General features: G+C 39.2%; 1 protein-coding gene across 3 annotated transcripts in view; it reads right to left on the bottom strand.

Moving 5' to 3' along the window:
• The window catches only part of CHIC2 (cysteine rich hydrophobic domain 2), a 30629-nt gene extending 13746 nt beyond the window's left edge, over positions 1–16883 (bottom strand). For all 3 annotated transcript variants that reach the window (XR_010884430.1, XR_010884431.1, XM_067298052.1), the window contains exons 1-3: positions 16680–16883; positions 11148–11202; positions 10852–11007 (exon numbers count right to left, since the gene is read on the bottom strand). Coding sequence is in view for 1 of the 3 variants with exons in the window: in XM_067298052.1 (XP_067154153.1) it covers positions 10852–11007; positions 11148–11202; positions 16680–16798 (330 nt within the window). In the remaining 2 variants the exon portion in view is untranslated. The remainder of the gene's footprint in view (positions 1–10851; positions 11008–11147; positions 11203–16679) is intronic.
• Between the last annotated feature and the right edge of the window lie 971 nt (positions 16884–17854).

Here is a 17854-nt window from a genome sequence, read left to right as displayed (position 1 = left end):
ACATTGCTCCCAAATAAGCAGATTAAAGTTTTGCCCTCAAACATGAAAAAAATTAGGAAGACTAAGTATGAACTTGTCATGGGTAAACAAGACAGTATTAAATACAAATAAAGTGTTATCTGCATTATGAACTGCAAGATCTTTCTGCTATGTCTTTGCAGCATCTAATCAAGTGAGGATGCATTTACTGATGCAGTTATGATCTGGACTGGGAGGCTGTACAGCCACAGGGTCCCTTCTTGCAATGTGTGACCTGGAACCTACATGCCACACCAAAAACAGTACTAATGAATGGGCAGGAGCCACCTCAATTCCTGCTGTAAGTCAGTGAATGACTGGTAGAATACCAGTATTAAACAAAAGGATCTTGCATGACTCTCAAAATGATGCTAATCTGAGTACCTCCCTTTGTCTTTATTTAAATGGAAAAACAACATGAACAGTAGTAACATGATTCTCCACTACCAATTTTTTTCATAGTCTTCTGGGAACAACAGAAGAATCTCTCCCTATATCCATGGAGACTTTCAAATTATTTTATATAAACCTTTACCACAATCAAGTATTAATAATTTTGAATCTTGTCCTGAAAAAATATACTTCACACTCAAATTTCAAAATACAAGGAGACCAATTTAAACAGGTTTTTGTTGATCCTCAGATGGCCAGAATTTGTTTTATAAACTATGAAAGCAAGCTTCATGATCTTATCAGTACTTGAACCATGCCATCTCCTCTCACTTAAAGAAACAAAGGAAGCTGCAATTTTGCGTTTATTCTCCAAACAAATATGTACCGGTCTACAAAATATGTACCCAAGTATTTTAGCTACCGGTACAAACAATGAAATATAAAGTTAACAGATAACTGAGTCACACAACTGTATGCTCGCTTTCAACATGCCAGAACATTCCCCAAATCATCTCTCTCAAATGCTTTCAGAGAGTCTGAAAAAATGCACTTAAATTAATAGCATGGGTATACAGTTTGCACAGGTTCAATATAAAGTACTGATGAATTGTATCTGTGTGAAATATGTATGTGAACATGCTGTAGACAGAGCTTGGAGGAAAAAGGTCTTGGTTTCGAGCAGGACTGTCACTAACAGAATTGCTTCTAGCACTAAAATATGCTTTCTATAGCGTTTATACTGTGTGGACTGAGAGAGATGTCTATATAATTTTAAGGTTAATATTGGTGGCATGAAAATTTAAGAGTCTTAATCGGAACATGCTTAACTGAATTACAGGTATCTTTCATTATGTTGAGACAGTCTCCAAACACTGCATCACAAATAAAACCCTTCAGAAAGTGTAAATTGGTAAGATTCCCATCTTACTAAGGTATTATGTATTTGTGAAGGGCAAAGATGATGCAGATGAAACCTGAGCTGATTTCTGACTCCTGACATAGCTGAATACCTGCTTCAGCATGTACAGTGGTTTGAAAAGGGGTCTGCTCAGGCACGTAGGTACATCTTGCATCATCTTTCCTATTACAGGTAGGATATTTCTTACTAAAGACTAGTGCATGTGTGCTCATCCCAGGAACCATGCAGTATCCATGCAAGAAGCTGAGTGAAACCCATACACTGGATTGAAGAAAATAGGGAAATAAATATAGCATTCTGGTGCTCTTCGTAAGAACCTGGAATAACTGCCTTGTCCAACAGATTTATTATTGCTGCATCTTGTCTTACCTCACAGATGATTCTGGGCAGAAAATGAGTCCAGACGAAAGCACTAACCAAACTCCCTCATCAGGCAAAGAAAAACGTATTCCCCAAAATTCTGGAGCAGAAGGAACTAGCAATGTCAGGTTGACCTCAGGAATTTTCCCATTTTAAAATACAGCTCTGAGGATATTGTCCCACACCCTCATATTATTCATAAACTGACCTACTTTGTACTGTTACTGTTCTGAACCTGGGGTAGGTACATCATGGAGAGATGAATTCAAAGCTTAATGAACCAGATCAGATCAACTACTTTCTAGGAGGATCTCTCTCATTACATTGTCTGCTGATATAAAGATAGCAGCATTATTTGACATTACCTGCGTGTAATGGTTTTGAATATCTCAGCCAAAGACCTAATATACATTTCTCAGAGACTCTGATAGCACTTTCTTAAACAGTCTTAAGAGCTTGAGAATTAAGGTTAATGCCTAGACAGACATCAATGCAAATGGAGAAGATAAATGGAAAAATATATCTTGTGTACATTATCCAGGAGAACAATGGAGAACACATTGCAGTATTATCATCAGTCCACTCACTGACGGATACTGGATGAATATTGTCCAAAGCCATGGCACAGAATAAGAAATTACCATTCAGCTAACATCAACAGAAGTGAAATGAACGGCCTGCAACAGAAACATGTGGCAGAGAGAGGAGTTGTCCAGGGAAGTTCCTAAAAGCTGAATTACAAAAGTCTTATATAAATTTACTCTGACTATCCAACAGACTCAAGATGCTAAGGCCACTGGATATTTTAACTAGAGAAACATCCTGTACAAGCTAAGTCTCCAGACAAGAATACCTAGCTACTTCCTGTCATCTTAAGTGACTGCAGACAACCTTTGTGGAAACCTCTTACAATGGAGAAGCCTTGTACTGAAAATGGTCTTGACCGTGGCAAAATTAATATACTTCCCTTGAGACGGCCTGATGGAGACGTGGAAAAATGCATTTTGCAAGGCAGACAGATGTTGAATTGATCCCTGAAGCATCAGGATTATAATTAGTGTTGCTATCCTGACCTTGAATTTGTAAATAAAAATGTTTAACACTTTTATTCTAAGATGAAATTCCAACTTTGATTTTCTGTCATTCTAAGGAAACAAATATCATGAAGCTTCTTTCCTTCAAACAGACTATTTGAAACTGGGCATGACATAATCAAACGCATTCACCTCCTGCTGAAGGACACTCTCACAGAAAGCGCCACAGAAAATAAACACAGAAGATAGGATTGACTATAACAGAGTTGAGAACAGGATTTAATCTCCACCAAATAACTCAACCTGTATCCACTGAGGGGAAACTACAAATTTGAATGGGATGAAAACTGAAGAAACCAATCTCCACCTCCTTTTTAAGGCTACAGAGATGTTAGTTTGGGTCTCTGCTGCTTATTTTCAAAATATCCAGTAATGTGCTCTGTAATATAGTTCAAGGCCCAGTGCAGGTGGAGAAACTAAAGAATCTCAGGTTACATCTCTACTAGGAAATGAAACAGCGCCTAGAAACAATCTCATTCACTCGAAGCCAGCTGGCAGGGAACAGCTTACATCTATATTAGAAAGTTCTCTTAGCCTCCAAACCACCCATAGTGCCTGAAGCATTCTGATAATGCCTAGGAACTGTAACACAATACAGGGCAAAAGCCTGCCTGGGACCTTCCTAAGAGCACAAATTGTAAAGCTCCAATTCCTAGAAATACTCCCAGGTTTAATTTATTAATATATGGGAAGTCTTCTTGCTATCAGGAGTCAGGGCCAAGGGGCCAAGAATGGAAGGAAAGATACATGGGCAGAAAGACTGAAAGGCAGCACAACACAGCAAAGTAACTTTAGCAAAATAACACATAAAAATAACCTCTGCAAAATACAGCATTTCACCAGTGTGTATGCCAAAGAGGATGATCCCTCTGAAAGGGGGAGCCTCTCCAGTGCCTTGTCTGTCTAGCATTGAAGCAGGAAATTACAAAATCACAGGTAGCCTGATCCTGTTTTTTCCTATTTGGAACATATTTTCATTATATTATTGTTGGTTTATTATTTATATATCATACATAGAACATAATATATATATTATTATTATAGGCCATTCCATATTTGGAAAAAATAAATCTGGTTACCCTAAAAAAAAAAGTCACCATCATTATCATTGTTCCAAATTCAGTAAATTCGCTCCAAACTACAGCAAAAATAATTTTTATGGGGAATAAAATGAGAAGCAACTAGTCACTTTCCTCTTTATAGGTATTTTATTTGGTAGAAGACTTATGATATTTTTAGTCTTCTCTTTCGCAGATAAACTGCTCTCCACCCCACACCCCCTTCCTCACTGATCATGTTTCTTGTCCTACTTTGGGGATTTTCCATTTGGAATAACTAGTTACTCTCTTTATACGTAGCGCTTAAGTCACTGGCAGTGCTCCACTTAAGCAGAGAAGTGCTAAGCAGAGAAGAACAACATTTTACCCTGGTGTGCTTGAAAGACCAAGTAAAACAAAAAGCTTTAATATACCCCAGAACAAGACTGGCTTTGAAGAGAAGCAGGGAGAGAGGCAGAGATATGTCACTACTTCATACATAATCAGCAATCCATTCTTTTTTCTTTTTTCTTTTTTTAAACACTGCTGTCTATGAAGTTATTCTTCAGTAAAGTGCTTTGTACTTGTTTTGCTTTTATCATATGAATTTCAGATAATTTTGAATTCTAATTCTTTCCTCAAAAATGCTTGCATATTCTTCCTCTTTGGCATCATCTACAAGTTGCTAAAATCAAGCTGAAGGCAGAATCCTAAAAATGACCCTTCCTAAACTGAAATGACAATTAGCTAAAACATTTTGAACATGTTTTTTTCAGAATAGTTCCATATTCACTATATGAATTTAATGTAGCTCACATTTATTTGAAACATGTCAAATGGGGTAGTATGAAAAGCAATATTAAAACCAAACTGCATTATTATGGCTCCCTCTATATACTCTAGCCTTGACACTGTAGAGGCTTTATAATATGAAAACGTTAGTCTTATATATAAACTTATTTTGATTAATATTAGGATGATCAGAGATGTAATACTAATTTACTATATTTGACAACAATGGTAATGAATGCATATTTGAGGCAAATGCTACGCCAAAAAAGTCTTACTGGGCTGACTAAAACTAAGGTAGAACCACATGTTGTTCTGGTTAAGATAAACTTATTAAATATGTTAGAATTTTAAAGATTCTTCCACATTAAATTAGAATATAAATTGTCAGAGCAGAGATAAAAGCATTATCAGTCTTAAGTAACTGTCTCAAGCAACCGTTTGGAAAAGTATTATGCGATCAGAACTCCAGTGTCAAGTCCCAGGCAGATACAGAGAGGAGAAAATATATTTTTTCAGTTTTGAAAATAAATGAAATGTATTCATAGCTGCTATAAACTGAGCTAATATGTTCCAACATCAGTACCATCTACAGACAAGCAAGACTACTGTATTTAAAGAAAATTCATTCCAGCTCCTCCACCACACATTTAATTTAATCAATACTTTGGAAAGCAGTAATTAGCTTATGTTTATACAGCACTTTGAAGATGTAAACTGCTATGCAAGTGACAACTAACGATGAGGCTTAAGTTGCATTCATCAGCTTTGTGTGAATTCACAAACAAACAAGTAGTTCTTGAAAGCATTACTACAGATAGCTCTTAAATATCTCATTCTACTCATTTTAAAAGATAGTCCATGAACCTTCTGAAAAAAATGCTTAATGAAACGTGCAATTTACTTGCAGAATAGAAGCTTTTTAGCAATCTAGAGGTACTGTAATTCTATCATAGCTTTCATTGCTACTGTTTCTGTTGAAATTATTTATCCCATTTACACATTGGCAAGTATAGCATTTAGTTAATACAGAAAATGAGCGCCAAGTCATTTGAAAAAGTGGCTTCAAATGGGGACCTCAGCCTGTAGTGCTTTTTGAATTATAATTCACTATGTCATTCTTTTTATTTAAGGAACAATACCTTAAAGACTTAATGTTCATTCGTACAATCTGGAACTTGTCCCAGAAAGGATAGTACAATCTACAAGTGAAACTGCTGAGGATCACTGATGATCTAGATCTGCAAATGAGGGACTGTATTTCCTGTAATTTTCCTGCAGCTTTTATTCACTAAAATCCAAACAAGATCAAAAGGAGAGCGGCAATAAGATACTGAATCAAATTAAACATTTATTTTTCTGGTGAAGAGTACCAGGCCTTTTTTCAAATACCTCAGTGCAAAAGAAGAAAGGAAACAATACTGTACAAAGACTTCCAAAACTAGCATTGAACAAAGCACTGAAAAGAAAAATACAGTGAAGGAAAAGTCTTCATTGGATAGAAATGGATTAAGTGATATAATTAACAATTATGCTTACAAATGTCTGTGATTTAATAAATTTCTAGTTTAAAGCACCTGCTGATTTAAGGAGAGAAACCCATGACTTATTTTTCACTGCACAGAAAATAAGTATGTACTCTTATTTTATGCATAATCATTGGAAGTTTTTATGTAATTTCAAAAATCATATATGCTTATTTGTCATAGCATTCCCACATTAGACTTAAAGACTATGAAAGGCAGTAAACACACAGAATACAGATAAAGAAAGATTAAGAGAATTATTATAATTTCCACAAAATCAGAAACTGCAGTTTTCATTTTGTCTGCATAAACCTGTTTCTCTGAACAAGAGCTGCAAAGTACAACGCCAATTTACAAGTGCAGTAGATTGACTTAGTCTCATTAAAATGAGCATTTCTTAAATTGGCCATTCTGAGAAAAATTACTATTTTGCATTAAAAGTATTTGTTTAATTAAGACTGTTGTTCCACTTAGCACAATCTTATCCTGGGAAACACTCCCACTTGTCAGATCACTTTATATGCAATTCAACAAAATAACTTTGTTAGTCTTCTATTTCAGTAGAAAACAATTTGCACTTAGGAACTGTCAATGATATAATCTATCTGGTTTGGTTACAATATAAACAGAGCAGATTCAAAAAGGGCAAAGACAAAGATAGTATATTTTTCTTGTGCAATTACAACAAGTTCTACATAAATTTCAGTTCTATATGTGGACACACTCCCATCCTGCTTTCAAAATCAGACTCTAATTGTACTGTCTTGGGAGTCTTTTATGATCCTGTAGCAAAGGCTGTAACACAGGTGAGTTCCAAATAACTCTTTTCACTAGAAATCAATCACTTATGACAGGACTGAATTAGCAAAAGTGAGTCTGTCTGGACAACACTTCTCAAAGAAATGCAGGTACTCTAAGATAAGTAACCTTTTGTGTTATTCATTAAGAGACTGTTGCTCAGATTCTACCGGCTGACTAGTAAGCTGCACTTTTGACTTTCTGAACAGATGGTCTGATTAAGTCTAAAGATTCTACTATCCCTAAAAAATGTTCTAAGTTATGAGTGTCAGTGGAAAGGAATCCATTAAATCCAAAAGTTGAAAGGTTGAAGCAGGCATGTGTCATCCCAGATCCCTGTTTCCTCAAGAACTGAATCTTGGATACTGGCTCCTGTGACTACATTTATAGCTGGAGAGTCCTGTCTGTGAAAGGAGGTCTGAAGAAGTCAAAACATGGAAGATCATTTGGTCATCAGAATCTTCTTCCAAGACACAGTAAAAATAAAAGACTAGCAGTACAACAGTTCAAATATAAGGAGTGATAACTTCACATTGAATATCTTAGTTTGCTATGTATCAGCAAAACTGTGGCACAGCAGTAAGCCAAAGCACTCTATGGATTTAAAGTTTTTTAGTGCAAGAATATGAAATTGCTTAATTGCCAGTTTTGGTGGAATCTACTGGGCAGGTCACGAACTGGAACCTAAATGAACCAGGCTATAGTCACAACTGCTCTCAGCTTGCTGATCAGCCCAAGGTAACTCAGATCACCCACTGACTCTCACCATCTCCATTTCTATAAACAGATACGATTAGTTTCTTGCACTTGTCACAGCACTTTGACATGAACTGAGGGGAATTCCAGAACAAAAGAGAGAATCTTACAAGCTTGTGGACATAATTCAGCACCGAGATCTTAAAGGGCACAAAACGTGTAATTCTAGGAGAAAGGAACTAAAATGGTTTAAGTCACTTTGTTTTCCTAATCTGGGGCTACCAAGAAAAAGTTGAACCCACATAAAACTATTTAAGCAACTCAAGTGACAATAGCTTTTCATTGCTTTTCTGTGAACAGTAGTCCTGACTAGAATCATTACAAATCCTACTGATTGCTTCCTATGCTAGAATTTCCTAATAAGTCCTTGAAGATATTTCACAGCTGTCCTGCTTAACTACTATGCCAGGAAAAAAAAAAAGTAGTCTTCTCCAGCCAGATCCAGAATTAAGAGTTTCAATCTGAGCAAGCATTCTTGCCCCTTTCAATTTGCCTTTAAGAGCAAGTTAATTTATTCTTCTCTATATAATACTCTTCAGATGTCCAACTGACGCTAAATTCTGGAATAGAGGACAACCAAATCTCTAAGCAGACCTCTATTAGCCACGGTGCTGATATGGACAAATAATGGTGCCACAACATCTGAACTCTCCAGATGGAATTGAATAATTTTTAGTCAGAGGGAATAGTTGAGCTGCCTAAACTTAGGTATCCAGTGCCATCAGAAATGCTGTAGGGTGTCAGAGGCCAGACCTGAGACTGGAATATGAGACAGGACCAATGAAAGATCTCTGCTCTTCTGGTGTGGCAAACAGATAACCTAGGATGTGCCACTCAGCCTCCACAATGGCCATGGAATTCAGCTGCCTAAACACAGTGTCTATCTTCAGTTTCACTAATGCAGGACATTCAAGCTTGAGCCTGGAAGTCACTTAATTTCAGGTGCAGGAAAAGGTGTGTGGTTGCTAAACCATCTCCTGGTATCAGCTTTGATAGGAAAAATATGAGATTTACTGACAATCTGGGCAGTACTTCTAGGGTGACCTCAGGAACTTCAACCTCAAGTTTCTGTCCTTGTTCCTGCTGTTCACTCTCTTTCAGAGACTCATTTTCTATCTATCTTTATGCAATCTGTATATTGTAGCAACAATTAAACCACTAACCACTTTCCAGCCTGCTCTGAACAGAATATCCACGTATTTTTCCCAGATTTATCCTTTTGTAAGAGAGCTTACTTTAATTCCTACCCCAGACAAACTTCAACTGAAGCACTTCTCTAACTGTTGCTTCATTGGGTTCCCACAGAGAACCTTCTTCCTCAGCTTCAAAGTCTGGTTTCTGGCCTCACATGCTACAAGCCCTTGCCTTTTTCAGGATGTAAGTTAAACAACGTATAAAAAAAAGCTGATTAATAGTGACTTGTAGTATTAGATTAAGAGGCACCAGACAGAAGATGTGGTCTTGTAGCATCATGCCCCTTCCAAAAGCAGATGACATCATTTTATACTACCATGTAACATCTTGCTACCACTTCTTGCTATAACAGCACATTATGTGGGAAAATGGGTCATATAGTAAGAGCACCAGTAGCATGCTCTTCAAACGTTAAAGATGGACAGTAGCAATGCAAGCTTCCCTTGCATTTGTAACGAACAGAGCTAGGCCTGGAATGGAAAAGGTAGTCTTCCCTCCAAGCCAGTTAAATCACTGACTTATCTGTGACCAACAATCAACCAATTTTAATTTGCTGTAAACAGAGTTTCAGGATATAGATATATGATAATTCTACAGGAGACCCACTAGTTCATGACAGCTTAAAGACCTAAAACCTAGCCCCAAAACCTTTTGATATATTTCAAGCCAAATTTTTTTTTCCATGGACTCCAACATTAGCAACAGGGTTAAGAAAGCTTTTGTACCTTATTTTGTATACAATTAAAACTAGTCTTAAGCAATCACTCAAAAAAATCAAAGGGACTAAGTATTTAATGATTTATTTATTTTTAAGATGAAGAACTGAGGAAACTTTGAAGATGTTTTCTTAACACAGAAAGTTAGATCATACAAAAAAGTGTATGGGATTTCTTATGCGCACTGTTCATTCTATAAAAATTTTTTTCAGTACATGTGGGTTTCAAGCATCTACATTGCTTTTGCAGCATTTAATGATACCAACTTAAGACTACAAAAGCAGCTTGCCTAATTTCTGGTTTTAACGATGCCACCTGCACATGTGTGTGCATTTGAGCAGAAACTCAGAACTGCAAATTAATATCAAAAAGATGTGCAAAGAAAATTTTAAACTACTTAGACTGCAAAAAACATATGATCACTGCCAACTTTAACACACCTGATTTACTAACCAAGTAAAATAAGGACTTGAATAAAGAAAAGCATGATGGTGTCCAGTGTACTGCACACAAACTTGTAGTATTAAGAAGTACTACACAAGAAAGAATACACACTAGTCTTGCCAAGAAGTGGAAAGACAAACAGCACCAATATAGGAGAGAGGATGTGGAAGCACAGAGGCTTCTTGCAAAGAAGTGAAATGGGACTAGGCAAAGAGGATATTTATGTTAATAAAAATAGAAGGAATGGGAGGGTAGCCTAAATATTGGCACTGAGGAAAGGGAGGTGAAAAAACATGCACATTCAAGGAGCTTCCACTGTGAACAACGCACTTGGCACTCAGTGTTTACAGAGATAAAACACTACTTTCAAACTGTTAGTGTACAAAATGGCTATTAAGGCCACAGTGTAATCATTAGCTCCTCACAACAGACTGCCAATCAATCACTGTCAAATTCTGATGATTCTAAACAGGGTGGTACAAAGATGATGATGTTAAAAAAAAAAGGGCGCATTTTGAAAGTTATTTCAATATTATGAAGGACCGTGTGCTGTACAGCACTTATACTCTCTGATAGATTCAGTTATACTACCAGGCATTGAGTTATAAGCTCAAAGTTTGAGTGGTGTCTGTTGTAAATTTAAGTAGTATGATAAACAACTTAAAGCAAAATAACAAAATGTATGAAACCAAGCTGGTAAGTACTATCATACAGTCTTTACAGGCGGAGAAAATGCAACATGAGAACACAACAATACATTTCTAAATTTGTTTTTTTATCAAAAATGGTAAGAATAGTTCAACTTACTCTTTTACTGAGGCAGATAACTGGCCACATACTACAACCTAAAGTGCAGCAGCAGCAAAGGCATCCACAAAGCAGCCATCGCACATTAACTGGAAGGTTCTTCTTAAGACAACTGTTAACTCTACTGATGCTGGCTTTAAATTCTTCTGGTGCAACCTTTGAGGGGGAAAAAAAAATCTAGTACCACAGCAGTGTGATTTATTAATTACTCTTAAAAAAGCGGCACTATACCTAGAACTCTCGCTTTTATAACAAAATCTTACTCAAATTCTAAGTTCTTATTCACAGATACTCACCTTTCCAGTTAAAGATGAAGGAAATTCTGCTTCAAATTTGTTGCTCAGTCCAAATCTGCAAAAATAAAATGAAGATACCAAAAAAATCACACAAAAAAACAATACACAACACAAATTAAAAGTATCTCACAATACAGTGAGGGTTAGTATCAGAGCAACATCAATTTCAAAAAGAAATATTCTTTGCTAAAAGTAATCCTTAAGATTATCCTAACAGATGAAAATGGGGGGGGGGGGGAAATCTATCATCGTAAACAGGTTGAAAACCATCCTGCCCATAGTTTCTTTTTAAAGTTCTGTTGAAACTGTTGACTCATCCCCAAACTCTTCAAAATCCTTATAAGCAATAACAGCAAGTGTGAAAACTGAAGAGAAGTACCTGAGGGGGGAGGCATAAGTAAGTTAATGCCACAGTTTGAAATTTTTTTCTCCTTAGTGCACATGTATCTTGAAAAAAAGCTCATCCACTGTTACTCAACTCAGAATAATGAAGACTGTAAAGTTATGAAGGAGTGTGAGATGATCTGGAATTACTGCCTACTCTGGATTTCAGAAGATTTAAAGATAATAGTTTCACCTAAAGCTCAAAGCAAATCTAAATGTTTTCTGGCATCCAATACGGGGAAGAGCTTCTAATACAGACTATACAGTCCTACAAATCCATTAATGAAACTCCATGACTGGCCTCTAATAAGCTAAACAGCAGTCAGTGTAAAATTTAAGTTGTAGTTAATAACCTTCTGAATACAAACCAAAGCAGTCTCATTATCAGATACTACAAACACTGCAAATCAGAAGTTAAATTGCTCAAGAACACTTGAATACTGGCAGCAAGACCAATTACATACAACTCAACCGCATGCAGAAAAGTTTACTTTAGGCTTGATAGTTGAAGATACCAAAGAAATTATTCGCTTTGACAATACGTTTATTGAACAGCTAGCTACTCTTCAGATAATTTTCTTCCTAGTGGACTGAAGGATCTGCATGCCAATGGAGAACTTGGTCCAAGTAATCAACCGGGCAGTCAAGTGCTGCACCAATGGTGAGGCACTCCAAAAGAACCTCACAAAACTGAGTGGACAAAAAGATGACAGATGAGCTTCAGTGTAGATAAATAAAAGGTGCTGAATGTTGGGAAAGCTAATCTAAACCATGTTCACCTGATGCTGAACTCAGACTGGCAGCTACAGCTCAGAAGAGAGACCACCACTGACGATTCTCCTAAAATATCAGCTCAATGTGCAGCAACCAGAAATGGCAACAACATACTAGGAAGGCGATTAACAACACAGAGGGCATCATTTTGATTCTACATAAAACCCTACTATACCCACATATTCAGTACCACGTGCATTTCTGGTATCCATGAAGGACTTTGTGGAGTTAGAGAAAGCAGAGAGAAGAAAGACTGCTATACTAAGGGGATGAAGCAGCTGCCTTATGAGACTAAGGAGACTGATTAACTTGGAGAAGAGGAGGCTAAGGGGGAATATGATCAAAGTACAAAGATTCAGAAAAGCAGTGGATAAGGTGAATGATTAACTGTTAATCATCAAATCCCACAACAGAGGGCACTCACTAAAACTATTACAAGATTGGTTTAAAACAGATAAAAAAGCGCTGGATTTAGTGGGGACAAAAATAAAATTTTGCCCCAGTCTCCTTCTTGGAAATAGTTGCATTGCTTTAGTAGAAATTTACAAACACATTAAGACAGACCTTCAACATGGAAGCTTTGACCAATACAGTTATATGAAAGTTATAGGCAAATGACAGTAACTCTGTAGCTGAGGTATGTGGCAATGTTTTATACATCATGGGGCAGCTAAACTGGAACAGCAAAGGCAACTCTTCCAGCTACCAACTTCATTCCAAGCTTTCCACATTACATTTCATTACCAAAAAGCAGGTAGTAAAAAATGGATGACTCCATATATTAAAAGCTTTGGTAAGCAAATGATGTGATCCCAACCTTATCACTCTTGACTGCATGCTGTAATTTGGAAATTAAAAGATTAGAAATTCCACATAACATTACTTAAGCTTCACTGTACAGAAACAACAGCTCTGGCAAATAACAGCAAAAAGATGGTCTTAAAATCAAACATATTATATCAGTGACACTTTGGAACTGCATTTCCTCAGACAGCTGTCCTCATCTAGCACTAGATTTCTGTTGCACTATTCTCCATCTTCAGTGACACATACATTTTTCTGCCTGCCCTATGCCTTTCCCATTTGGCATCATGTCCTCAACAGATCCATGCTCACCTCATGCATGAATACTTTCTTTAACCTTCCTGGAACCTTAAAAAGTGTTTCTTGAACATGTCTGCTTGAAAGGTTCATCTGAGTTCCTGTCCTTGTATACAGTGGAGAGAAAGAAATGATGAGAGGTGGAATCTTTTGAAGTACAGAAGATTACAGTATAGACTCAGCCAACCTGCAACCTCTTCTCAGCCTGCAGCTTTGATCTTCCTAACACATCAAACCGACACACAAACAATCCTCTTCCCCTTCATCCAATCTAATGGGGACTAAATCATTTTTTCCATTGCTCTCAATTTGGCCCTTTAGTTCTGCATGTTCACAACCCTTAGAAAACAAATATGTATTCCATCATTCCTTAATGCTCTCCATCCATCTCTTAGTTCTGTTTTCAATCATATGTCCTTCATAAAAAGTAAGCTGCAAAAATACATAAGCAGACTTAAGTTAATAATAAAGGAATTTACTTGGGTGAAGTTATATTCTGTGATGTTTTTTCCCTTCCAAACAGTTACTTTACATTGCACATAATGCACTAAGATGACAACAGCACAGAAGGGCATTTACTACTACATCACAACTGCTCTGCATCACTCTGCTACTGCAAAAGACTCATAAATCTAACTTTACTACCTAACAGTCTGGTGTATATATAAGACACATCTCAACTGGTCAAACCCAGAAAAGCCCAGGAAAACAGCCTATGGAAATATAACCACACAATCTACCACAATATCCTATTAGCAGTTTCAAACCCATCACATATGTCTCTTTCCACACAAAGATGTTTTTACAAACAAGTCCAAAATACCTTGAATTTTCAATTTAGTTAAATAATGTAAATAACATTTTAGTTTCTGAAGTTTTAAGATTCTTGCCATTAAAAGAAACAGCCTCAAGTAACCAGAGATCACCTCAAATATTATTTCTGTGTACCAAGCTATCTAGAATCCGCTGGTTTGAAAACAGTTTACCTGAAAATTTGAAAAATGGCATTAAAAAAAAAGTTTGAACATGCCAAACAATTCTAAAACAGTGACTTTGAGCCTAACTTTCAGCACTAAAAATAGCCACACACCCTGAAAAGTCTTCATACATTTTATTTGGATAGTATTCACCTGTATTCCCTTGATTGCTTTTAACCACTAGACTTAGAAAGGACTCTCATACATTTCCACTGTCTGTTGGATGCAATCAAGTAATAGTAAATGCCTTTTCTGTAGTCATGGAAATGACACATTTCAAACTCAATATTATGACTTCTGTGCAAGATCAGAGAGGATACAACAACAGACTATGAAGAGGAAGCTTTTGTTTAAATATACACACAGCAGAGGCAGTCAGCAACTCTCTAAACTGCAGAGCCAGAGACAGATCTGGTATTGCTATTGGATTTGGTATTTGCTTTACTTTACCACCAATAAATTTTTCAAGACCCTAAAAATGCATATATGTTTTTATACCAAACAAGAGAAATTAATTCTATATATAGAACTTGGCCTATTCCTTAAATTCATCAAGTGAGTGTTCCGAAAGTGAGCTAAATTTAATAATAAGCCACTTGATCAATGATGAAAAACTTAGAAGCTTTACAAAGGTAGAAGTGGCTGGCACAACAGAGTAAACGAAGATCAATTACATAATCTTGGAAGCACATGTTCAAATTTCATTGCTTGTCCAAAAGCTAAAGAACTAATATTTTGAGGAAGATCTTAAAATAATAATGACCAAGTGAACATTAGTGAACTATTAATGAAGCAACTACAACTTCCTTACTAGTCACAAATAAGCTATGCAAGCTTCCTTGTGCTTCTATTAATGGGCCTTGGCCTTGTCTCTCATATCTTACCTTTAGGGATTGGAGAAGAAATCAGTGCTTGCCTCCATTTCAGTTTGTTACACTTAGGTGATTGCTAACAAGACAACTATCTAATTATGTTTTCAATCTGCTTAGCAGAAACTGACTAAGACTACAGGCTTCCTTTCAAAGAAGTCAAACAGCTATTGGATGGTAGCAACTTCTGATCCCAATAAACTACAAAACAAAATCATATGTTTGACAGTTCAGCCACATGCTTCTGTTACTTTATTGAGCTTGCTTTCCATTCATCATAAATCTCTCTCAGTATCATACCATGTCACCATGTCTTATTCCCTGTTTTTAACCAGATAAACTGTACTGCCTGGTAGTTGGTATTTCATAATACCAACCAAATATTAAATTAGTAATGCTAAAAAAGTGCTACATTCCTACTCTAAATTTAACTCCAGATTTCTGAACAGATCAGTATCCCACAACCAGTACAGTTCATGGGAGTCAGAGGTGCAGAATGTGATATCTTCAACTTCTATACATCTGTCACGAGTTGAGTCCTGCTCTACAGTGAACACAAAAAAGGAAGTTTGCATGACTGCTTTGTGTCTCCAGGTTGATATTTTAGCCTCTGAAACTGTTCATCATAACTGACAACTGCTGCACTTAAGTACAGAGATCCCAACAAAACTGACTGCAGGAAAAATACCCTGACTTATTAAGTTCTCAAGAAAGACTACATTAACTCACTCATCCCTTGCTGCTACATCCTCAGGGACACCAAATGCTCACTAAACAAAACTCAGAGCAACTCCCATGTTAAACACACTGACGCAACGTTTATCTTAACATGATTTTAGATGTACCCATTCAGCTTGCAGACTCCTTTTTTTTTAAAAGCCTTCAGAGCTGTATTAGCTACCACGTGTTAAATGGGACTGAGTAACTGAGATATAAACAACCCTAAGCGATAGCACAGGCCGGTCATGCACAGACACATACCTGTTGTATATATATTCACACATATAAACATACACACACACGCGCACCATGTACCCTACTTCCTGACAGCTCATCATTTCGGGCAAATGCTTTACATTCCTCTGTTAGTCACAGCCCCAGTCAGCGTTGTTTCCTCACTGCCTCGCTGGAGACTGGCACTCGAGAGCGAGCTCCGGGCGCACGCAGCCGCCGGGGTCGCGGAAAGCCCTCCCGCAGCCGCACGGCGCGGGGCAACGACGGGCGCCGGCAGCGAGGGGGAAAGCGGGCCGCAGCCCCGGCCCGGCCCCCCCGCACCCCCCTCCCCGACTTGCCCCGACTTGCCGGCTCGGCGCCCCGGGCTGCCCCGGCCACCGCCCCCGAGGGGCCGCGCACCGCCCCGGCCCAGCTCGCCGCCCCCCCGCCTCCGCCCCCGGTCCCGGCCGCGCAGGCCCCGGCGCGGCCCTTACACGGTGACATGGCCGGAGCCGCGCACCACCACCGGGTCGGGCGAGTACTTCAGGAGCTGCTCCTCCAGCGCCCGCTCCTCGTCCTCCTCCTCCTCGTAGATCTCGTCGAAGTCCACCATGGCCGGGCCCAGGCGTCCGTTGAGGGCCCGGCGCGGCGCGACGGAGCCGGCCGCCGAGGCCGCAAGGAGGGGGCCGGCGGGGACCGCCGGGGCCGGGGCCGGGGCCGGGGCGAGCGGCGGCGGCAGCGGGAGCGGCGGCGGCGGCTCGGGCTCCGGGCGAGGAAGCGCCCGTCACCCTCCGCGGGGGGGGGGGAGGGGGAGGGGAGGGCGGGGCAGGAACAACAACAACAACATCCGGCCGCCGCCGCCACGCCCCCCGGCCGCGCGGGGCAGCGCGCGGGCAGTGCGCCTGCGCGGGCGGGCGCGTGGCGGGTGCGCGCGGGCCTTTGGGCGGCGGTTGGGCGACGGTTGAGCTGTGGGGCAGGCGCAGTCCTCGCTGCCTCCGCTTGTGGTGCCTGCTTAGACCTGCCCCTTGGCGGTGCTTGGGCGAGGGGGGGATTGTTTTAGCCGGGTGTTTTCTTTCCTCTCCTTTGTAGCCCTTTTGGGGCTTCCATGAAAGAAACTGGAGGGGGCTGGGGCCTGCTTTTAGCTGAGGGGTTGTCCAGTGGCACCAAGAGAGACCAATGTGCTGTCCTGCTAAGCTCGCAGGGGTGTGAGGAAAGCGGACCTCGCAGGCTGACTGAGCTGAACGAGGGCTAGTGCCAGACGTTGGTGTGTCCCTGGGTGCTGTCAGCGTCCAGCTCTGCCAGCCCACCCACAGCTTCTCCTGATGTCCAGGGAAAACACGACATTGAGACCTTTATTTGCACAGAGAGCAAAACAGACGAACAGTGCAATTCCAGAGGAACAGTCATTCCCCTTTTAGGACTATAAATGTAAAAACAAATTTAAAAAACCCTAACAACAAACAAGAATCTTGTTTTCTTTCTGTAGTTTTGGTATTTTCATAACTGAAAGCTAATGCAAAGGCTGGAAAACATGAGTGAGAGCTTAACTTTAGCAACAGGTAGGCAGTTGGCTGTTGTAACAAAAGAGGAAGGCAGTGCTGACATGGGATTTAGCAGAAGCAGGACGCCATTTTAAAATGGGAGAATGAGTGAACTGGTGGATCATGTT

The sequence above is a fragment of the Apteryx mantelli genome, chromosome 5, assembly GCF_036417845.1.
Source record: "Apteryx mantelli isolate bAptMan1 chromosome 5, bAptMan1.hap1, whole genome shotgun sequence".
NCBI lineage: Eukaryota > Metazoa > Chordata > Aves > Apterygiformes > Apterygidae > Apteryx > Apteryx mantelli.
Note: the sequence above shows the minus strand (reverse complement) of the source record. Positions and strands in the feature narration are given on the sequence as shown.